Raw genomic sequence first — 24535 nt, forward strand, 5'->3', positions numbered from 1 at the left:
GATAAGCATCCTACAGATGTAAAATCACCATGGAACAGTGGCCCGGAAGGAGGGGTAGGACCATCAGCATGGTAGGCATTTTGAGTGTGGGTACTTTCAGATGCCATGATTCACAGCATCCATTCCTTCATCCAGTATTTAGGCATGACAAATCTAACACTGGTTTCCACTTAGCCCCTTTTTGGATACCAAAAAGATTCTGGTGTAAAATCCTTTTCCTTTTTGTGGTGCAGGAATTAGTTTTATAACCCTGCTTGCAACTTACGAAGGAGTACTGGAGAGAAAGTACAGTTGTGTAAAATCTTACCATAAGACTAGATGCTGCAGTATTCCTAACAGAAGGGATCTCCTGCCAAGGATAGCCCAACATCCAGCCAGTATACAAAAGCCTTTAATATTTACAGGTGCCATACATCACATGTACTCTCCTTACGCAAGGCATATTGCATAAAGGTGGTGATGTACGGACACACATACTCAGAAATGAAAAAGACCCAGGAGGAACAGTATGCCCCTGGGGACAAGGAAAGAAATGTGCATCCAAAAGGAGAAAAGAGAGAAGAACCCCTCAGTCAGGAGGGGGAAAAACAACAGACTAGAGCACGGGGGCAGAAGGAAGGGAGCAAATATTGCAACAGTGAAGAGAAGAACATCTACTGGTATGGCAAAATTTTACACCACTGTACTATGTCCTTCCATATCACTGTTGCAGTATTCCTAACAGAAGGGATCTCCTGTCAAGGATAACCCAGCCCAACATCCAGCTAGAATACCAAAGCCTTTAGTATTACAGATGCCATACATCACAAGTACACTCGACACACAAGGGGTGGGGCATAAAGGTGATGTACAGACATACACATTCAGAACTGAAAAATCCCCAGGAGCAACAGAATGCCCCTAGGGACAAGGAAGGTCATGTGCATCCAGAAGGAGAAAATAGAGAAGAACCCCTCAGTCAGGAGGGCAAGTAGAACAGGCTACAACAGGGAGGAGCGAATACTGCAACAGTGAAGAGAAGGGCAGGTACTGTTATGGTAAGATTTTAGACAACTGTACTAATGTCCTTCCATATCAATGTTGCAGTAATTTCTAACAGAAGGCAGAGTACAAAAGCTCAAGAGGAAACTTGTGAGGAGAGAGGCACTGAAGAGCTCTCTAAAAACCCATGCAGGATAGCCTTGGCAAAGCCAGATCTAGCCTTGGAAATAACATCCAACATGTAAATGATTAAGGATGTTAGTGGATTCCAGCCACCTGAAAATAAAGCACCAGAGGAAACAAGAGTCCAGTAGAATAAGCTTTTATTGAAGAGGAAACGCATTTACTATGAAAAGAATAACAAAAAGAACTGGCTTTAGAAATCCGGGATGAGATGGTTTGCTTACAAACAGCCAAACCCAAAGACCTTGCATGAAAGGTAACAAAAAGCAGCTCAGATTTACAAATATCCCTAGTTTTACCAAAATAATCTATCCAAGGTGTGAAGAACCTTCTCACTGGCAGACTGCAGAGAAGGGAAAAGGGAAGAAGGGTGATGAATAGACTGACTAAGAGACAACTCACTGACTACCTTGGGCATAAAAGAAGGCTTAGTACAAATACACCCTGTCTCTATGAAAAAATAAAAAAGGAGGAAAAGGCTAAAAGAACAGTCTTCTAACTAAAACTTTGTAGAAGCTGACGCAGCTAGCTCAAAAGGAGCCCGAGTCAATTTTTCAAAAACAAAACCGAGGTCACAGGAGGGCAGAACAGGCTTCCTGGGAGGCTTGATATGAAGCATGCCTTTAAGAAATTGTTTGACCTCAAATCTAGAGGCCAAAGGAAGAATGAAGGGCAGACCAGCAGAATTTGCTTATGGGTGATCTTTAACCTAAAAATATGCTAACCCAGCATGAAGCAGATCACACAAATGAGATAGAACCATAGGAACCTGCACAGATAAGGGGTCCTGGTTTTGAGAGAGGCACCAGACAGAAAATCTTTTCCATTTGGACAAGTATAATTTCCCAACCTTCTGCAGGACCTGAAGCATTTCCTCAGAATAGAGGTGCCTAAAGGGGATCAAAACCCTATCACCCACAGCGTCAGTTGAAGAGTGGACAAGTGAAGATGGATAAGACACCCCTTGTCTTGTGTGAGAAGATCCAGTGAGGTAACTTGTGGTGATTTTCCCTGGCCAAGCGAGAAGAAGGGAGAACCAGTGCTGTCCTGGCCAAAAGGTAGTCACCAGTAAGATTATGGGAGATTCCCAATTAACTTTGTGCAAGACTGTCAGCAGCACAGGAAGGGGAGGGAAGGTATATAGAAACATCCCGTTCTAAGGAAAAGACGGAGAATCCACTTTCCAAGCCAGAGAACTTGGAACTGTGGAACATAATAGAGGACGTATTCTGTTCAGAGGGGAGGCAAAAAGATCTACCTGAGGAATACCCCACTGGTTGATAATGTCAAGAAACACATCTCTGTGAAGCATCCATTTGTGACAATGTGTGCTGGACGTGCTCAAAGTCTGCCACCAGGGTATGCTCTGAGGGAATGTAAACTGCCTGAAGTCACCTGATACTGGATAGCTATCCTAGACCTGAAGAGCTAGTCTGCAAAGATAGAACCTTGTACCCCCTTGCTTACTATCATACATCACTGTGGTGTTGTCTATGAACATCTTGAGGGGTCTGGAATGAAAAAGGGAATAAAACGCCTGAAGACCAAGAAGCAAGACCCTCATCTCCTTTATAGTGATGTTGTCTGACATCTAATGAGGAGGCCAGAAACTCTGAACCTTGAGAGAGCTGAAGGAGGCCACCATCCTCTGTCTGAAGTATCTGTAAAGAGCTCTTAAGTCGGGGCCGGGGCTTAGAAAGGAAGCCCTGGATTGAGAGAGGATGATAAATCCACCAATGAAGCTCAAGCTTGAGACAAAGGAGGAAAGGGATTTGAAGTCCACGGGGTGACGATGTTGATGCTACACTAACCCAAAGTACCACTGTAGCTTTCTCATATGCAGCCTAGCCAGAAGAAGCATTGGAATGATGGAAACCATGAACCTGACAACCCTGAGAAAAGTCCCTGGTTGTGACTGACTCCAGAGGAAGAAGAGACTGGAAAAAGGCAATAAGAGACAGGGCTTTGGGGGCAAGCAGAGATGCCAGCATGGGAATGGTCTGGATCCTGCAACCAAGGAAAACATGATCCTGAGAAGGGGTCATAGATGATTTTTGAAAGTTTATGGTGAATCTCAGATGCTGCAACAAAGAAATAGTAAACTGGAGACCCTGAAGCAGAGCCTCTGGGGAGGAAGCTTGAATGCGCAGATTGCCCAATTAAGAAAAAAGCTGAATTCTTCTCATCCTGCAAAAAACAATGACAGGAGTAAGGCATTTGGTGAATACCCTTAGTGCAGTAGAGAGGCCAAAGGGCAAAGCAAAGAACTGAAACTGCAAGGAAGAAACAGAGAAATGTAAAAATGTGCTGAAAATGGGATGGCTGGGTAAATAGAGGTAGACATCCCAGAGATCCAGAGAGACCAAAAGAGCCTGGGGGGGGATAAGGTTTGAAGAGACAACATCCAAAAAGAAGGAGTCTTGAGAAAGGTGTTGAGCTGGGGGAGATCCAAACTTGGTCTCCAGGTGCCTTCCTTCCTGGGAGCCAAAAAATATTCTGGAATAAAACCACTTCACTACCTCGGACAGGGGTACAGTCTGAATGGTGCCCTGAGTCAAAACAGAATGAAGTATGCTGTTCCCAAGGAGGTTGAGAGATGCCCAAAAGGGAGGTAAGGATTTCCAAACCATGAAATACCGCTGATGAATAACAGAGAGAACTCAAGTCTGGTGTGATTCTCAACCAGTTTGGGAGGTACAGAGAAAGAGGAAGGGATAAAGGGACTTGACTGAGAGAAAGGGGAAGCAAATTATTAAATAGAACATGGCTTGTCCTGAAAGGAAGGTTTCTGGGAAGTAGGAGTCTGAGTAGACTTAGCAGGAGTCTAACACCTTTTTTACTTTTAGGCAGAGGGCGAGACTGCCTGTGGGCAAAAGCAGATTTGGAAGAGTAATTCCTCTGAAACTAGGGAATAGCAGAAACAAAAATATGTTTCAACTTATGAAAGGTCTTGCCCTTATCCTGAAGGGACTGAAAAAGTTCACCAGCAGCAGTACCAAAAAGATTATTACTGAACAAAGCAGCATCTAACAATTTGGTCCTAATGTCATCAGGAAGAACATAAAGATGAAGCTATGAGTAGTGCTTCATAACAGAACTAAATGCAGCAGCCCTGGAGAAAACATCAGATGCACTTAACAGAATGGCGGACAACTTGAGAAGTGGAACCCAAAAGGGAAAGGGCAGAGGCCTTCCCCTCAGAGTCGGAAAGATCAGAAATAACCTGGAAAACCTGAGGAAGGAGGGCCAGAACATACCTTGTCTTATGAATCTGGTAGTTAGTGGCCCTAGAGATAAGGTAGCAGCAACATAAACCTACTTGCCCAGCTGCACCATGGCCATACTATCCTTATCAGAAGAAAGTAACTTGGTAGAGGGCAAGAGGCTGGAGGTCTTGTCCAAAGAGACAGATACTACAGAAGGATCATCAGAAGGGCATTTATACAATACTTTACATTCATCAGGCACACTGTAAAATCTGTCAGGTTTCGTGGGGGCTGGAGGCAGAGAATCAGGGGCTACAGAAGCTAAGCTGCAGAAAATGTATTCAGGAGGACAGCCAGAACAGGGGAACAGCAGAAGGCTTGGGAGACTCCATCTGGAGGAGCTCATAGTATCTCTTCTGGATATCAGTAACTTAAGGGCAATCCCACTTAAGAATTCCATCATATGGGTAACAGTGTCCCCAAAGCAGAGTTCTTCTAAAGGGGAATCTGGGCTAATAGAATCTTCTTCCTCTGAACCATAGCCCAAGGGGGAAGGGGATTTGAGAAGAGTAGGCTAAATACTCTTCCCTCGAATCCTGATCTCAATCAGAGGAATCCAACTCCTTTGGTCTTTTAGAAGGAGTGGAATACCAGGGAGAGAAAGGCACAGGCATCCTTTGAGGAGGCTTTAAAGCATTAAACAACCCCTGAGTAAAATCCTGCCATTCATGTTGGGGACCCCTAACTGCAGGGGAAATAGCTTGGTTTTCTGTTTCTTTTTCTGCAGGACATCTGCACAAACCACACTGGGAGGTTCGGACCCATGGCGGCACTCAATAAGCATAGTAGAGCTCCTCCCCTCACTAAAATCTGCAGAATCCCCCTCAGTTCCTCAGAAATAATCAGCTGAAGTTCCCCCTCTGGAGCAGACATTTGCAAAGTCTCTTGAGGATGTGTGAGACGTCATATCCATGCTGGCCTCCGATGGGGTTTCAGCAGATGAAGCCAAAGGAATGACACGGCAATCCTCTGGGCTTTCACTATTCTTGAGAGAGATGTCCAGGGGAGACCGGACAGCAGCCATATCATACCCAAGTTTCTTGGCCGACAGCTGCCTCTCCTGATGGAAAGACTGTACCATAACACCTTGAGCCAACAACTTGAGAAGTTTTTTTCCAAGGTAAATAGATAGGGAGGAGAAACAACCATGTAGGGTCTTGGGGACAAAAGCTTGGCAGATAGAACACTGTGTATGTTCATGAGAAGCACCCAAACTAAAGAGGCACTGGTTGTGATGTTATTTATGGGGAATCTGCCTCCTACAATGACATTTTCCCTTTCTGGATGACATGAAATCATTCAATACTAAAATAAAAAGAAGTTAAGGAGAAACCCCAACAGGGTACTTATCTGAAAAACGTCTTGGTAACCAGCACAGAAGAAAAATGCTCAGACCGATGATGCAATGACAGCATTTGGACTAGTGGCAAAGAAGTTCTGAATGTGTGCATCTGTATATCACCTTATAACCTAACCCTTGTATGGTAAGTGTACATGTGACGTACAGCGCCTCTAAATACTAAAGGCTTTGGTATACTGGCTGGACATTGGGCTATCCTTGGCAGGGGTTCCCCTCTGTTATATCGCAACAATGACATGAAAGAACATCATATATGTCCAGTTTAATGGGTATAGAGAATTTCCCTGAAGGGAGGAAGATTTCTGCCCACTGCTAAGAGTATTCTCACTGAATTATTCTCAGCGCCCACTTTTCAGAAACTATCTGTGGACAGGCTGCTCGTTTGAGAAAGGCTGGGGGGAGAGGATAGCAGTGGAGGGACAGGAAGTATGGACAAGATGCCCTGAGTCATGGCATAGTCTTTCTTTAGTAGAGGAATGAACTATTTGGGAAAAGAACCTGTTTTTTGGAAGAATTAACCTCCTGTATTTTTGTCTTGACACCCTGACTCTTGTTAGGCTGTGATTTTTATTTATTCTGTCCTTTGAAGTTGAATGCCCTGTTATGAGGAGAACCTAGAAATATGAATCATTCTAGATATCCCATGCATCAGTTTACTTCTAACATCCCACTGATAGAGAATCTGGGAAGCAGCAGGGCCAAACACAGATTCAGAACTTGGAGCATTCAAAATCTCATGTTTTAAATCCTCAGAAAAATTATGGTTATGTAACCAAGCATACCTTTTCAATACAACAGTAGCAGTTGCATTTCTAGAAACAGTGTCTGCACTTTCCAAGGCACTCATCAAAGCATGTTTCAAAACCTGAGTCACAATCAGGGTTGCCAGACGTTCAATTTGAGCGGGATTGTCCTAGGATCAGCAGCCCGATCCAGAGTCTCGCACTGCCGGTTTAAATCCCAGAGAAACCGCCCTCTGCTTTTTTTTTTTTTTTTTTTTTTTTTTTTATTGGCCCGTATACCGGCATACAGGCCAATCAAAAATCGCTAAACACAGAGCTATTTGTGTTTAATGCGGAACTGCTTGATGGGTTTTTTTTTTTGGTCGTCACTAAGCATGAAAGACCTTTTTTTTTTGGTCCTCACTTTGTCCCTACCCAGCCACTCGGAACTCTGGCCACAATAAAAGCAGTTGCATTTCTAGAAATAGTGTCTGCACCTTCTAAGACACTCCTCAAAGCGTGTTTCAAAACCCGAGTCACTTTAGAAACAATCTCATTCATAAAACACATCTGTTCATCAGGCAAATATGCAGCAAAGTCATCTAAGCTACAAGCACATTGCAAAATACATTTCCACATGAAGCCCTGATAATTTAAAATTCTAAAGACTAAATTACTAGACTGAGCCAAGTATTTTCCAGAGACTCTAACCACTTGCCAATTTTATCCAGCAGTGAAGGGTTAGAAGCAGCCCAGGCATGCTTTTAGAGTTGGCAGCTATAGAAACCACAGCTGAGTCAGCTGACAACAGAGGAAAGAGCGTTGCAAGATCATAGTACGTCTTATATTTCCTCAAAGCCTTTTTAGGAACTGTTTCACTAGCCAAAGGGGCTTTACATGCAGTTTTATAGACATCTTCTAAGGCCAGTAACAGAGAAGGAACAGACAAAATATTTGGAATCTCATCTTCATAAACTCATAAATTCTGCCAATCTTTAGTTTAGCTCTAGATCGCTTTCAGTGAAATACACTGCTAAGACCTAGCATCTGTAGAAAGGTAAACACTTGCTTAAGTTTTTGAGCTTGTTCACCTTCCGAAGAATCAGACTGGATGGACTTACGTGTGTTCACTACTGTCTGCATTTAGAGTCCCCATCAAAATCTTCTCTACAGAAGATAGCCCCATAGTCATTCTTAATAGAATCATAGTCTCTGAGAATTGCTAACTATAAAACACACATAGCTAAAGAAACCACATCAGTCCTATACATGGTAATAGCTTAATTGTTTGTCATGTGCTGAAGTCTCTGTTTTTTCTTACATTGAACTACACCAGAGGACAAAATATCTGGGGCCCAGAGTGTTATGTCTGGCAAGGGATCTCTTAGCCCAAACCTCTCCTGCTCCTAAAAGGCTTGGTTCTCCCATACCTGAATAAGGTACTGGAATAGCTCCACATGAAGTGTCTTACTCCTGTACCATATGGCGCTGTGGGCTCACACCAGACGGTGATAGGGAAAAAGGTAAGTGGTCTATGGTCCGGCTTAAGGCAACAGCCTATTTACAAACTGTAGGCCGCAACAAATTTTTGGTTATTTGTTTCTTTTTAGGTGCAAATGCATTTGATATGGGGAGGAGCACTTCAGGATCCATCAAGTCAGAGGAAAAAAACACCAGTCAAAATAATACATGGACAATATTAAGGGCTGACTAAGAGCAGCAATAACAGAAAATATAAACTATGTTCCCACACAGTACATAGGGCTAAAGTTCATAAAATATAGCAGAAACTGTTTAAACTATGCAAGGCCTTGACCTACAATCTACACAGTGTAGCAAACAGCAACATACACAGTCACAGTACAAAGTAAAATTCACTTGCAAATTCAAATATATACCCTTAAATCAAACAGAAACCCTTTAAAGCAGCAATAAATAAGCACTGACTTGCAAATAAAGTAATTTGTGGTAAAATCACAATTTATTGATAAAAACAGATACATCTCTGTTAACCCAGCAGTAAATAACATATAAATGAAGAAAAAGTGGAAGAAATGCAACATCAACATTTTCCTGTCAAAACTTCCAAATGAAGCAGATAAACAACAGAAACAAGAGGCCTAGTGTTCAACTGACACAACATAACTTCAGCTTTTAGGTACAAGTTTTAGAACACTTTAGAAAAGCCCCATAGCTGCTTAAAAGCATTATTAAGCATACAAACAACACAGTAACAAATTAGAATTTCCAGAGGGATTAATAGTAGCAAATAGCAAGAATATTAAAATAAAAAGTTAACACACACGCGCGCGCGTGTGTGTGTATAGAATATATTTTAAATAAAACAGAAAATCCATTATATAGTATAATATAGTTCCAAAGTGAATAAGAAACTTATCTACCTTCCCTCCTGCACTAAGAATTGGAAACCTATCTGCCTGGTCTTTAAGGACCCCTTCCATTAAATGTTCAGCCACTCCAGCATCAACCCAAAGAAACCTGCTGCCCTAGCAAATTTTCCAGGTTCCAAAGTGAATAAGAAAGTATGTTCTTCCCTAGACCTAAATGATAAGCTGAACCTTTTTGCAATTATCTAGTGTTGTATATATTTTAGTGACCGAGCCAGGAATCCAGCAGCCATACCCCTCCCTACCCCTTAAAAACTGACCTTCTCTTCACTGACTACTGTCTAAGCCATCTCTATCTGGTATCTCTGCCACAGCTACCTATTGCTGTACCCTACTCTTTGTCCACTAGGTGGCACTCTAACCTTAGGCTTGTGCTGTGCTGTATCCTTTACCCCACTTTTCCCATACTTTATCTCTGACTACTTTCCAATCTTCCTGCTGTATTACACTATTCTTCAGGACTTTTTTCCCCCTCCATCCAGCTATACTTCTATCATTTTTCACTCTATCCCTCAACTACCAAATAGTTGCATTATCACACCCTACTCACCTGTAAATACCAAGAGTGCCTCAGGAAATCTGCTACACACACATTGTCTCTGCAGAATCTTCCTTCTCCTGCTTGGATTCCTGTTAGGTCCTCCTCCTTACTTAAATCTCTGCACTCATTTACCCCTTTCATAGCTGCATTGTAGGTCTCTTACATGCCCATGCCTTTCCTCTCTCTCACTCATCTGACACGATAAATGAAATAGATGTTAAGTATTAACACTAATGTTTTACTATTGGGTACTCCACATTGCTTACTCTCACTACTAGAGTCTATGCCCCTCCATGATCTACCTGTCCGCCTTTTTTCCTGTCTCCTCCTCTTCCCACCTCATACCCTGCCCAAAGAGCATTTAGTTGGGAAGCCCTATGTGGCGCCATCTTTATAATTCCTGCTTTTGCCCTAGCTGCTGTGAGCCCCTGGCCCTGGAGGAACTCTTCTACTGTAAGTTACATTAATGTTTTAATTAAAAATGAGGATGATAATGGTTCTCCAAGCTGATATTTGTTGAACTGTACTATCCTATGTCTGCAATATTGTGTGAAAGGATTTATATTAAGTGTATTTGCAACAACTGCTTATGGTTGCATGCATACTAAACGGCTATCTAGGATTAAGTGCCTGCCACGTGGGTGTTTAACACGCCACTCTGCTCGTTGTGAGAACTACGCATTTCTCTCAATGTCTGTAGAATTAAGTTCTTCTGTTATTGCTCTTTGGAGGAGCTGCTGATTATTTAGTGGCATTAAGCTTGGTTGACAAATCTATTTATTGAGCCCAGGTGTATATCATATGGTCTTAACTCCTTCTGATCCCTTGTAGTTGTATTTTATATTTTAGAGTGATAGCGTTCTCTAGCCGTTTGCCGACAACTCTCTTTCAGCAACTGAACTACTTTGTAAGCATTTTGCAGTGATTCCCTAGTTTTTCTGGTCGGTATACCGTGTCCAAACGCTAGAACAGTCTGTCGTCTGTAGCGACCGACTACAAATATCAGCGTTAACTCTCTTTCAGCAACTGAACTAGTTTGTAGGTATTTTACAGTGATTACCCAGCTTTCTGGTCAGTAATCCATTTCTGAACGCTAAAACAGTCTGTCGTTTGTAGCGATCGGCTTTAGATACAGCACTTTCCAAAGGTCTGGCTATAACACTGATGGGGGAGTGGTTATTATTCTGCTTATAGAGCATTTTTTGTCTATTGTTAATCAGGAGTGCACACTTATTTCTGTATTTACTGTGTGTATCCTATTTTTGTTGTCATATCTTGGAAACTGGGAAATTTTATGACCGGTGCTCTGCTGGTACCTTCCTAAAAAGGGAAATAGTTAATACCCACCCTTCTGAAAAGTAATAAGCCTACTAACTGAAACTAAAAAGCCTACTAATTAAACCAAATGTAGCTGAAATGTAAAGAAGCCTATTAATTGAACCTTGACCGTTCAGGGTTTCTGTAGGGATAGATTAAGTCAAATATTGGGATAAACAGAATACTACTAGTCCCATTTGTAAAGTGAGCAAGCGGTTTGGGCTTGGAGCAGACGGCAAAGCTCTTAGTGGATGAAAAATTCTAGTGGCCGTTACTTGCACCCCGTCTTGTTGAATATCTGCCTAAATCATGTTAATTACTTTCAGTATGGCCTCTTAGGGTTTGTGTAATTTTGGGCTTGTTGTATTTCACTACTTGTCTACTTACCTCACTGTTCCATAATACTGACTAATTTTTGTTACCTGCTTTGTTTTCTCTACCCGCTCCATTCACCCTGCGGGCTCACTTCCCACCCCCAATTCCCACACACCCCCAGTGCTCCTACATTTATACTTATCAAACCACACCCCTTCTCTTATTAACCATTAGCACTTCAGTACTCACTTTATATAATTAAATCCTACACACCCACTTTTCATACTGCTTACCATTATACTACCCCTGAAATACTATCTCATTCCAAACAAATTCATTATTAGGCCCTACATTTCTAAACTCTATTCTGTTCTTCACTGCTAGTATGCCTTTTATTTTCAAACCAAAACTTATTAACCTGTCTCTTACTTCTCCTACTACCTATTCTATCTGTACCCTATATTCTTACCTTATATGAAGACCTACACTATACTGAGTCCCACCATACCTTAAAGCAGACATTACTACTAAGTCAACTACACTTCCAAAGTCATTCTAACATAACATCACCTCCACCTACCTTTTACCAAAGTTTCACAGGGTTGCCCATATTATTTACCTACAAGCTAGGAAGTCACAAAACATTTTCTGTAACTCCTGAAGTTTACACATATTCTGAAACAACATCCTCTACTCCACGGTGACATTCACCCTAACCCTGGACCAATTCACCCTAACCCTGGACCAATCAATAATACCCCAATAAACCCCTACCTACCTCAAACCAACACCCCATTCACCCCCACTAGCACCCATAATTCTCTGCTCATAGCACATCTCAATATTCAGAGCTTAAACAATAAAATTAGCCAACTACATGCCCTGCTAGACATTCATTCATTTGATATCCTATGTTTAACAGAGACTTGGCTCAAACCAGTAACAAAGGAGAATGAAATTATCCCACCTGACTATAATATCTTATTAGACCATACAACCAAAAAGGGTGGAGGGGTAGCAATTCTACACAAATCTAAGTTACATGTCACTTCTTTCGATGTAAAACTACCTTTTGATAGTAATGCTGAAATCCTCATCTCTAAACTACAGATCAATGCTAGCAAATCTTTGTACATTATATGCTCCTACCTACCTCCAGGCAATAACATTAACATCCTAAAAAATATAATTTGCTGGCTTTCTACATCCTTCCCACAAGAAACCATTTTACTTGGTGATCTTAATATAGATTGGAATTGCTGTACCTCATCCAAACCTACAACCCATATCAACCTTTATGGCTTCTCCCAAATAATTACCAGTCCAACCAGAATCCATAAACCCAGTAGCAAAGAATGCATCTTAGACTAGATCTTAGTAAATAGCCATTCTCTCTTATAAAGCAGGTACCCTTCCTGATGATATTAGTGACCACTCCCTTGCTTACATAATCAGACAAAAAAACTTTATTCCCAACCAGACTCTCTTTAAAATTGTCCCCAGTTTTGCAGAATGTTCTGTTTATACCTCATATTTTTGCCCTGCCACTCATAATTTGTTTGATTTTCTGGCAAATCACTGAAGATTACTGTCAGTCAGTAAAGCCAGGCAGAGTTTCATAATTCTTATTGTTCAGAAAATGCATGTTGACATAAAACCTGTTTTTCTAATATAAGACATGAAAAAGTGAAGCATTTATGTTTGTGAATTACAACAGATTCTATTGTGGCAGTTAAGGATATGTGGGAAGAGACTGAATACAAGATAATACAAAAATTGAGAAGTTGAATTTCAATAAAACATTTAGTTACAGTGCTATTTACAGCCCTATGATGATGTTCCTCAAAAAGCTCCTCTATTCTGACTTTCTTCCATCTCTTTTACCTTCCCACCACTGCTGATTTCAAGACCATAAGTTTTTGCCCAATATTCAGTTGTGCCACCTCCTCCACTCCTTCCAGGTGACCTGGTATGATATGCATTGGGAGGAGCCCCCAAATGAGACAGCACACCTGTACATGGAGCATCCCAATGTATTCCATGAAAAGGTTGAAGGGGGCTGCACCTACATGCCCACTGCAGCTGCTGAGAGATTTTTATCATAGCCTAATACCCCACCCCCTTGCACTGGCATCACTAGGTAGGCTGATGGCAATGGGAGGTCTACATTAGCACATGGCCATCAGCAGCTGTAGGGTGGTTCTGCCTTCCCAAGTTCCTTCCATGCCCTCCAACACAACCCCTGTGTCCACTGATTCACTAGATCCACTAGATTCCATCAGCAATCATATGATAAAGCCTGGCACAACCCATCCTCTCCAGGACAGGCATGACCATCCTGTCTGTCACTCCACCAGATGCACAAGCCACTAACTGAACCCTGGTCCTCTGGGCCATAGTCAGGGATTTATCAGACTGTAACACTGAAGCGACTCTGTATTCTGACCTTAATCATTTGTGTAGTCTTTGTATATGTAAAGCAGCAGAAAGTGGCAAATAATGTCACATGTGATAATCACTGTGGCATATGTAAGAAGCTTTAACTTTAAACTTCTTTTCATGAATATTTCACCGTTTCTCACTTCAAACATAGGGACATACACTACACATGCCACAAATGAATATACACTGCACATGCCACAGATGAAAGTACATTACACATGCCACAGATGAACAATCCCTTTCTCTCTTTTTTTCCTGAATCTCATTTGACTCGCTGTGCAAACACAGTCCAATCAGTCGCATTCTACAAGTGCCACTTCTGAAATAGGCTATGCATAATCTTATCACTGTTGTGAATCCAACAAACATTACATAAATGAAAATATGTGATAAAAAAGGAACCAAATTAGCATGCCCTTTCAAAGCAAAATTCTATTTAGAATTGCCATTTTTATTTTATTTATTTGCTTATTAAACTGGTGGGTTATCTAACCCTTCCATTTGAAATTCTAAACACTAACTAAAATGTGAAAACTTCTGAATTATGAAAATATACAGATTTCAACAAAAAGAAATTGTACATAAGAGATGCATACCTTTGGGACTATGCTGGATAAATGCAGTAGAACCATCTGAAAGTGTAACAGCTTGCAAACTGACACCATCCATGTGTTCTAATTGATCCCCATCTACAGGAAAAAATAATCAACAAATCTTAAATAAGACTGTAATCTGAAGTATGAAAACCAAACTGACATGAATTGATACAATTAGGTGTGCTGAACATTATAAGTGAATCAAATCAATTCAACTGTAAGGAAAGGAAAAGAAAACGTGAAGAGTTTCTGCTGCAGAATCAATAACTACTTAATGTTTATCATCTATTCACCACAAATGTTGCATTCTATTCAGTACTCAGACAATAAGGTATAGAAATCATCCCGGATGAGATGCAAGTCAATCAGAGGACACAGACAAACTCAAATTCCTAACAAAAACTGACCTACTAGTAATTAAGAGTTATTGCTAATGCATATGCCGTCATGACTTCAGGATCTGGAAGAAAACTGGAGACCCCTGTAAAAACCTATGCAAATGCCACACAGAAGGCACCCCAATCAGAATCTAAATCATAGAACCACACAATGTGAAAAAATATACACGATTCCTCCACTCCTTCACCAGTAAAGCATACAAAATACAGAATGGAGAACACCGACTACTGCAAATTGGAAATTTTTTAATTCTGGTACCTCGGCCTTCGCCTTCTCCTGGAATACCTGTATTCCAGGAGAAGGCTACAGAATTAAAAAATTCCAATTTGCAGTAGTCGGTGTTCTCCATTCTGTATTTTGTAAACCACACAATGTGAGGCAGCAATGCTACTTACTGCACCAATGTATTACCTTGAGTTAAAGGTTAAGGTGTTACTACAACACATCCCAATATCCTCAATAAGGGTATATCCCTATATGAAAACTCAAAAAACAGACAGCAAGAACATTGCATCATTTCAGTCCTATAATGCAGTTTGTTAAATGTGAGATAACTGTACATCACTGGCTTACAAAATCAGATATGCACTATACAGACTTCTGTGTATACAAAACCTGTAAAAGAAGACAGCAAGAAAAACAGGGAGTAAGAAGATAATGTATATGTGAAATCTGGACATCAAATGTGATTAACTGTATGCTGACACATTATCCCAAAACCTGTTCTCCAAAAGTTCTGTTTCCTTGGAATAAAAGAGTGCAATAAAAAAGAAAACAGACATGAAAAAGAAGTCTTGTGCAGGGAGTCAAATTAGTAAAGTAGATATAACATTTAACTGTTTCTCACCATATAACATTTACCAAAATAAATTGCTCTTCAAAAGCAGGTTTAAAATCAGAAAATTTGGTAAAAAGGTATTGCTATTACAGAGATTTAGAAATTCACTGTACAACTACTACAGAACTAGGTACTATTTTGTCTTGGACTGGTACTGTACTGTGATTGTACTGTTACACAACTATTTTGTGAACCCATTAAGCCACCAAATGCATTTTCACCAAATACAATTCCATCAAGTAAAAAGGTCCAAAAGCCTTTTTCAGGGATAAGTGAAGCTGCACTTTTCCACATTGCTGTACAACCTCAAAGCTGGTATATACAAGATGAGGTGGATGTGGAGCTCACCCTCCCAAACGAGGGGGGGGGTACAGAAGAGCATATTACCCTGCAAAAAAGCTTTCTTGTGGTTCACCAAAAGTGGTTTTATTCTTTTATAATTGAAATGCACTCGGTAAAAATGCACTTGGTGACTTGACATGATTCCACTATTTCTGCTACATAACTTGTACATTACAAGTTAATATTTCAGTTCTGGAAACAGGCCTAGGTTTAAAGTTAAAAACTGCACCTTGGGTCCAAATCCACCTGTAAAAGCAGAAAGCCATCTACCCTAAACACATACACAAAATAACTTAAAGGAGAACCACTACAGACTCAAAAAAAAATGTTTATTTCATCATGCTTTGGTGTTTCTAACATTTTAACACCACTCTGAGACTATTTACAGGTTTTTACATATTTTTATACGTAATTTCTGAGTCTGACCACATGGTGTCTAGTATCTTGAAGTGATCTTGAATGTTTAGTCTGCCTCTAGGTATCCCACAATACAGTGCTTGTCTGTAAAAAAAAAAAAAAAACCTACATCACGCAGGCCTCTTTCTTCCAAAAGTTCATGTCACTGCAATGATTTATATGCATACACTGCAGTCTTTCAGTCAGTTTTAAGGAACGTTTCATGTCATTCAATGACTACTTAAAACACAAACAGTGCAAATGCCACAGAACAGACTTTCAAAGTGCTTTTTACTGTTGCTTCTTTTTAGAATGGCTAAACTGCAGTCTTTTGTGAAGCCTGAATTGTACTACTTCAACTCATCTCCCATCACCCTTCACACCTAACTTCCCTAGCTGTCAAAGTGCTAAAGGTAATTTGAGTCATTACCTGCTGTGATTGACAGCACACGGCAAGAGACTTCAGTCATATACTGTTTCCTTGTTCTAGCCTTTACTTTCTCAATGGGTAGGGGAAGGACCAGGCAGCTGTGAAATCACAGCATGGGTGGGTTTTTAGGACAGTCGTGGTGATGTCAGTTTGAGGAGAGAATTGGCCATAAAACCATCTGTATTCATTGGCCTTGATAACATCAATGAATTGGAGACTGCAGAAAGCTTTTCAAGGGCAGGATAAAAGTTTTTGAAAGTGAAATCACCACAGTACAATAAAGGGGTCTATATTATCTTGTCAAAATGGCATAACAGCGAATGCCATTTCGACAACAAATAAACAACAAACTGCAAGAACAGCGAAAGCCCAGGTCACCGATTTTTTTCCTAGGGAAAAACATCCGTAGACCAACAAGACACAACACACCAGTTAAAACATTTCAAGGGGGCTTTGCCCCCACACCACCCAATGTGGAGGGCTGTGCCCCTCCACCCCCTAACTAAATATAGCAATTCTGAGATCGCACTACATTGGGGTAAAGGGCAATGTCATGGTGACGGCCAAGCGATTTTTTTCCATTGGAAAAAAAAAAAACGCTGGCTTGAGCTTTCGCTGTATTTCCAGTTCGCTGTTTATTTGTCATCAAAACGGCATTTGCTGTTATGTCGTTTCAACAAGATAATATACACCCAATTTGGTACTGTTCTAGTGGAGAGAAACAGTCAATTTAAAATATTTTAAATGTTGGATTGTTGTTTATTCATATCAGGGACTGTAAACGGGGAGAAAAAGGACAGAGAAGTCGAGCATTTAATAACAGAATCCTGTTGTTGTCCTTTAAAAGAAATGATCAGAAGTATGATAGCTTCCACAATTAATTAAGCATCAATATCTGCACAACCTCAGATAAAGCAAACTAAAAATACCTAATCCTCATAAAATTATATAGCACAGATAAAGCAGACTTATGAAATTGCATCAATCAATTAAATCATGATGCCTGGAGAAAGACGCGATACTTATTTCAGAGTAGTGAGTACTCTTTCAGACTCTTCTCAGCCTTTATGTTTCCCTTAAGTAAATAGTGTGGGAAGAAATAGCCAGGGAATTGTTATGGCTAGGCTTGCATAGGCCCTAGGGCCGATAGCCTAGTACCAACCTATGAACCTATTATTCTAATGTCAAATTCATCAGACATTAAAGCCACTTTAAAAATCTCTTCAATATTTGCCTAACTGAAAAGCATCATTCGAACTCTGCATGATATTAGTTAACAGATGATATATGATAAGTAATTCACAAGTAACTAAGCAACTTTCTAAGACTCCACATATAAATATGAATCAGTGTTTCTGTAGTCCATTATTGGGCAAGATTCCAAAAGATGAAGCTCTATGATCCCCTGTGGCCACCTCAAGGTTACAAGTTATACCTTAAGCAGATGACCCTTTCCTTGCTTTCTCCTAAGCTCCCTCAAAATCATCTCATAACTGGCACTACACATGTGACTTGGGCAATGTCCTTCATGATTCTACCACATTATTCAGATTCACAAAGTAGTATTTCTTCCAAGACTGTCCAGTGTCATGTCCTATCCAGCCGTCCCTTACTTCTCATTCATTCCCTTTTTCTTCAGTTCCACTGTGCCATCTACCAGTTTGTAATACAATGTATCCATACCGCACACCAATTTTCGCTTTTAATTTCTAATGTGCACATGACCAGCTATCTAATTATTATGTCAAGCTCCTGTTTTTCAATCCCCTTCAACATGGTAACACAAAGTTGCATGATTTCTGTTAGGCTAATTTCCACTAAGGAACACCTCTCAACTAGTCCCCAGTTTTGCAGAATGTTCTGTTTATACCTCATATTTTTGCCCTGCCACTCATAATTTGTTTGATTTTCTGGCAAATCACTGAAGATTACTGTCAGTCAGTAAAGCCAGGCAGAGTTTCATAATTCTTATTGTTCAGAAAATGCATGTTGACATAAAACCTGTTTTTCTAATATGAGACATGAAAAAGTGAAGCATTTACGTTTGTGAATTACAACAGATTCTATTGTGGCAGTTAAGGATATGTGGGAAGAGACTGAATACAAGATAATACAAAAATTGAGAAGTTGAAAACTCTTGATTGTGGCTATGGATAGTAAGATACAATCAGTGAAAATGTTTGAAGTCCCTTTCGTTTTGTATACAGGTCGGGTATACTATACACAAAGGAGAAGTTGTGTACAGTAATTAGTAAAGAGTTGAGGGACTTTATTTGGGAGGGGAAGAGAGCAAGGCTTAAGTGTGATATGTTGTTTCTCTTCACAGAATAAGGTGGTTTAGAACTTACAATTTGAAATGACACATTACAGCTACACAGTAAAGGCTCTTCTACATAAACAAGGAGAAGATTACAAATCAAAGTGGAAATACATGATGACGAACTAAAGTGGGGTGGGGTCAAGAAATAAAGAGAGAGTTGGATTTTGGACGCGGGTCCTTAAGGAGAATAAATCATACACAATATTTTATTTATAAAGTAGCAGAAATTATAAGTACTAAGAAAACATAGGAATGGATAAAGGGGATTTTTTCAATAAGGATAACTAAAAGTAGGGGGAGAGAAAACAGGCAAAGAGGGCTGGGATTTACAGGAGAATTAGCAAAGGAAACCAGGTACTGGGAACACATAACTAAGGAGGAAAAGTTAATAGAGTGTGATGACACCAGGGGAGTGATAAGTGAAAGATCAGCACTGGTTGAGTTTTTAGTGAAGTGTACAAATGAAGTTGCTGTTAAAAAGGGAAAACTTGTATGACATATAAAATATTACAATATAACTAAAAGCAAATGAGATTTGGAAGAGACAGAATGGAAAGGCAATATACAAGAGAAGAGTGTGAAGATTAATTAGATACTTGTATGGTTCCCAAGTATGCAACAAAGTCCAGAAGGTTTACTATTTTTGCATGGAAGTGTTTGCATAGGCATTTTTTACCCTTAGCAGACTTTGGAGATATTTTCCTCTCTGAAAGTACTCCTTCAGAAATGTGATGGAAAGAGGTAAGTGAGAATACCTTTTTTTTGGAAATGTAACACATTGGCAGATCTTAAAAATTACCTACAGACATACCTCTAAACTTTCCAGACTTTTTGCAGAAAGTCAATATTTCTGTCTCATATTTTTTGATCTGTTCCTCATAAAACGTGTGGTTTAATCCCAAAGGACTGAAGTCACTAAATAACAACATACATTAGAGTTTCAGACTTCATATCCTTCAGAAAATGCATGGTAACACAAACCCTGCTATTCTAGCAACTTTCTAAGTTTAGAAGAGCAATATTAAAAATCTGGCCCTATTTCTGGGCCTTTGTCCCGCCATCATTTAGGCTTTGTCCAGATTTCTTGTGCTAAGAGGTTGAGAGGTATGCCTATACACAGTACTTTAAATACTGGGGGTGCAAATGATAGAAAGGAAATAATTCTTTGGCGCTGGGATATAGGATCTAAATTAATTCGACATTAAAGCCTAGCTAAGACTAATGCTATTGGCTGATAAAAAGCTACTACTAGAAAATGGAAATCAAAATCTAAACCAACAGTAACCTAAATACTGAATATTGTAAAGGAAATAAAAGAAAGTACAGTTGTGCACACTTACCATAAATGTAGATGTTCGAGTGTATTCACTGTTGCAGTCATCACATTTGGGTTATCTGCTTGCAGGTAGCCCTCAGTCGGCCTGATTAACAAAGTCTTGGGTCCTGCATCGGTTGCTGTCCCTTCTTCCATGATGTCAGGTTGTCAGGGATATAAAGCATGCAGCCGACGCCATTACATCAGTTTTTCTTGCCCCAGATGTCAGGTGCCCCCCTAATGGGAAGCAGTTAAATATAAAAACACAAAGATATACCTCCAACAAAAAGCAAATACACCAAAAAGGCTTTTAAGCATAGCAAAGGAAAGTAGAGGTATAGCCAAAAGAAGTTAGGGGGCTGGAGGGAGGGTAACCAGGACTGCAACAGTGAATACACTCGAACATCTACATTTATGGTAAGTGTACACAACTGTACTATGTTCTTTGTTTTTCACTGTTGCAATCATTACATTTGGGTAGATTCCCAAAGCTATGGTTGGGAGGAGGAATTTAGATAGCATTAGGGCCAGCTATAAGGCCCTGCAAGACTGCAGTGACAAAGCCAGCTCTGGTTTAGAGAAAATTGGCAAATGATAACGCTTGGTGAAAGTATGTACAGAACTCCAGATAGCAGCTTCTAGGATATCCCTGGTAGGGACGCCTCTGAGAAAAGCTGTAGAGGTAGATGCAGCCCTGGTGGAGTGAGGTCTGATCCCCTGGGGAATAGGTTTTCCATGGTGCTTATAGCAGAAATGAATGCAATGGCTTATCCATTTAGAAATGGTTTGCTTTGAAATAGCCTTCCCCTCTGTCGCTGCAGCAAATGCTACCAGCAGTTGTTCAGATTTCCTTTGAGGTTTAGTCCTGTCCAAGTAGAATCTTAGTTGTCTGTGCACATCTAAGGAATGCAGTATCCGTTCCCCTTTATTCTGTGGATTGGGAAAGAAGGATGGCAAATGAATGGACTGATTAAGAGCCACACTGGATACTACCTTAGGCATGAAGGATGGGTTGGTTTTGAGGGATACCCTGTCCGCATGAAAGATGATGAAAGGCTCCATTACCATAAGGGCCTGTAATTCAGATACTCTTCTAGCTGAAGTTATTGCTAAAAGGAAAGCTGTTTTCCAAGAAAGTAATTTTAAGTCTGCAGTCGCAGCTGGCTCGAAAGGAGGTAGAGTGAGTTTCTCCAAGACAAAGTTAAGGTCCTAGGCTGGGGTTGGAGCTCTCCTGGGTGGTCTCAAATTTTTGGCCCCTCTGAGGAACTGCTTGAGCAGTGGATGAGAGAAGAGGGGAGGTTCTGTGTTATAATGAGCTGAAATGGCTGAGGCATGGATTTTAATGGAGGAAAAAGACAGGCCCTTGTGAAGCATCTCAGTTAAGTATTGTAAAATCTGAGGTAAATTGGGCATTGTTGTGCTCATCCCTTGAGATTGGTTCCAGGCACAGAATCTTTTCCATTTTTCAGCATAAGATGTTCTAGTACTAGGCCTCCTTGCCTCTAAAATTATATTCATCACAGGTTTGCTGAGGGATGGTAAAGGAGAGATTAAGAAATTAGCCAGGCTGCAAGGTTCACTGTTAGAAGCTGAGGGTGCAGAATCTGGTTCTCCTGCTGAGACAGCAGGGAAGGAGTCTGAGGCAGGTGCCATGGAGATAACCGTGACACACTGCGCAAGAGGGGGTACCAGTGTTGGTGCGACCAGTCTGGAGCAATCAAAATCATCCTTGGTTTGTCCTGTTTGATTTTTAGTAGCACTTTGGAGAGCAGAAGCAGAGGGGGGAAGGCACAGACTGATAGGTTTTTCCAGCTGAAGGACAAAGCATCCACTTTCCAGGCTTGTTGGTGGGGAGTCCTTGTGCAAAATTTGTCCAATTGGTAGTTCTGGGGAGAGGCAAACAGGTCTATATCTGGGCTCCCCCATTTGCTTGTCAACATGTTGAAAATCCTTGGTTCCAGTTTCCACTCGTGTGGGTCTATGAGGTTTCTGCTTAGTCCGTCTGCCAGTGTATTTAATTTTTCTGGCAGGAATTGAGCTTGTAGGTGCACTTGGTAGCTCACGGCCGTGTTCCACAATGCCATGGCTAGTCTGCAAAGGGGGTGAGCATGTGTACCCACCTGCTTGTTTATGTACCACATAACAGTGGTGTTGTCCGTCTTTACCATTAGTTGTCCTGGAAGAATGTGGTCCTTGAAGGTTGTCAGAGCATTCTGTACAGCTAACATTTCTTTTTGATTGATATGCAGGTGCATTTAACTTGGGTTCCATTTGCCCTGAATGCACTTTCCTGTCAGGTGAGCCCCCCATGCATAGTCTGATGCGTCTGTTGTTAGGGTTTGGGTGGCAGGGGGTGGTGTGAAAGGTAGTCCCTTGTTTTGGTGGTAGGCCTCTGCCCACCAAAGGAACTCTAGGTGTAGGGAAGGTATGATAGGAATAATTGTTTCCAGGTCTTGAGAATGTTGACACCATAGGCTTTTTAGATGCCACAGTAGTTTCCTCATATGCAGTCTTGCATATGGAATTAGAAGAATGCAGGAGGCCATGAACCCCAAGGCTTGCAGTATTTGTCTTGCAGATAGCAGGGTTTTTGTGGCCACTTGTTTGAAGTAGGTTGTCAAATGAATTTGTTTCTCTGGTGTGTTCATCTGGGAAGTTGTATTCAAGCTTGCTCTCAGGAATATAATTTGTTGACAGGGTACCAGGTGTGATTTCTTTTCGTTTATGGTGTACCCCAGACAAGTTAGAACCTTTTGTACAAAGGACAGATGATTCAAAAGTATGTCCTGGCTTTCTGCCTGAATTAGACATTCGTCCAGGTATGGGTATATTTGAATATTTCTTTGCCTGCAAAATGCAATAACTGGAGCTAGGCACTTTGTGAATACCCTGGGCACAGTAGATAAGCCAAAGGGCAGTGCAGAGAACTGATAGTGCGTGTAGCCTGCTTTGAACCGCAGGTATCTTCTGCAAGATTCCCTGATTGGGATGTGCAGGTATGCTTCTTTTAAATCTAGTGTTGCCAACCAGGCATCTTTGCCTAGCATAGGAAGTAATTGGTGAAGAGTCAGCATCTTGAATTTTGGAATCTCCAAAAAGGTGTTTAGAGTAGACAGGTCCAGGATAGGATGCCATAAATTGTCTTTTCTGGGTACCAGGAAAAGTCTCGAGTAGAAACCTTGCCCCTTTTCCTCTTCTGGTAGCAGCTGAATAGCTCCCATGCTTAAGAGAGAAAGTACTTGTTTTTGGGCCTCTGCCCACTGATTTGGGGGTAGGTCCAGCCGCCCGCTTGGTGTTGGAAATGTGTGGAAGTGAAATCTGTATCCCTGGGACACTATATTTAAAACCCATTTGTCCTGGGTAATGAGTTCCCAATTCTTTGCATGAAGAGCAATCTTTCCCCTCAAAGGGGCAGTCAGTTGATAAGTGTTTGGAAATTTTAAAAGGAAGACAGTTTACCATAGGGGGGAGTCTTATTATTCCCAGATTTGGAAGTGGAGGCCCCCCACTGTTTAGTTCTGTGTGTCCCCTAGGACAGAAACCTGGGTTTTTGCTGTGTCTGGGTTTGGCTTGAGAACACCTGGAAGGGGCTGGAAAGGACCAATTCTTAGAGGGCCAGTGCCTACTAAATCTAGGAGGCTGAACTCATAAAAAATCTTTAACAGCTTGCATAGATTTAGCTTTATCTTCCATCTTTTTAAGAACTTCCTCAGCCTTGTTGTCAAACAGGCGGTCCTGATTTAAAGGAGCATCCAACAATTTAGCTTTAACATGATCAGGCAAAGATTTCTCCTTAAGCCAAGCATGCCTTCTGAGCACAGACCCAGTAACAGCAGCCCTGCAAAAGGCCTTCTAATCAATCAAAACCACATTGCAAAGTATGTTTTCCAACTTGTTCAGCAGAATGCATTAAATCCTGTAATTCTTTATTTTCCACACAGTCAGGAATCAACATCATTTTCTGTTTAAGCAGTCCAATAACATGTTGCTGATACTTTAACATATGAAACTGGCAGTTTAAAACCCTAATGGCCAAGGTTGCAGAAGTGTAAACCTTCTTACCCCATCTATCCAGCGCCCTGGAGTCTCTATCAGAAGGGGTAGGATTTTTAGCAGCAGAAGCCTTAATGCCCTTAGGCCCCTGTGAAATAGTCTTTGGATCTGCAATAGGATTTTTAAAAAGAAACTTGTGGGACTCAGGGACCTTGTAGTATCTATCAGGTTTCCTGGGAGCAGGAGGCAGGGAATCAGGGGCCAAACTAGATTCCGAAAAAGCATCAACAATGTCTAGTACAGGAGGAATAGCTAAAGGCCTATGCTGAGGTAGGAGAAGGAAATCCCTAAGCCTCTTTCTTGAATCAGAA

General features: G+C 40.9%; 1 protein-coding gene across 1 annotated transcript in view; it reads right to left on the bottom strand.

Moving 5' to 3' along the window:
- Positions 1–24535, bottom strand: part of ZNF143 (zinc finger protein 143) — a 752158-nt gene that overhangs the window by 502070 nt on the left and 225553 nt on the right. The window contains exon 4 of the mRNA XM_044059280.1: positions 14132–14224. Coding sequence (XP_043915215.1) covers positions 14132–14224 — 93 coding nt within the window. The remainder of the gene's footprint in view (positions 1–14131; positions 14225–24535) is intronic.

The sequence above is a fragment of the Protopterus annectens genome, chromosome 17.part0, assembly GCF_019279795.1.
Source record: "Protopterus annectens isolate FY-2018-M chromosome 17.part0, PAN1.0, whole genome shotgun sequence".
In the NCBI taxonomy this organism is placed as follows: Eukaryota; Metazoa; Chordata; order Ceratodontiformes; family Protopteridae; genus Protopterus; species Protopterus annectens.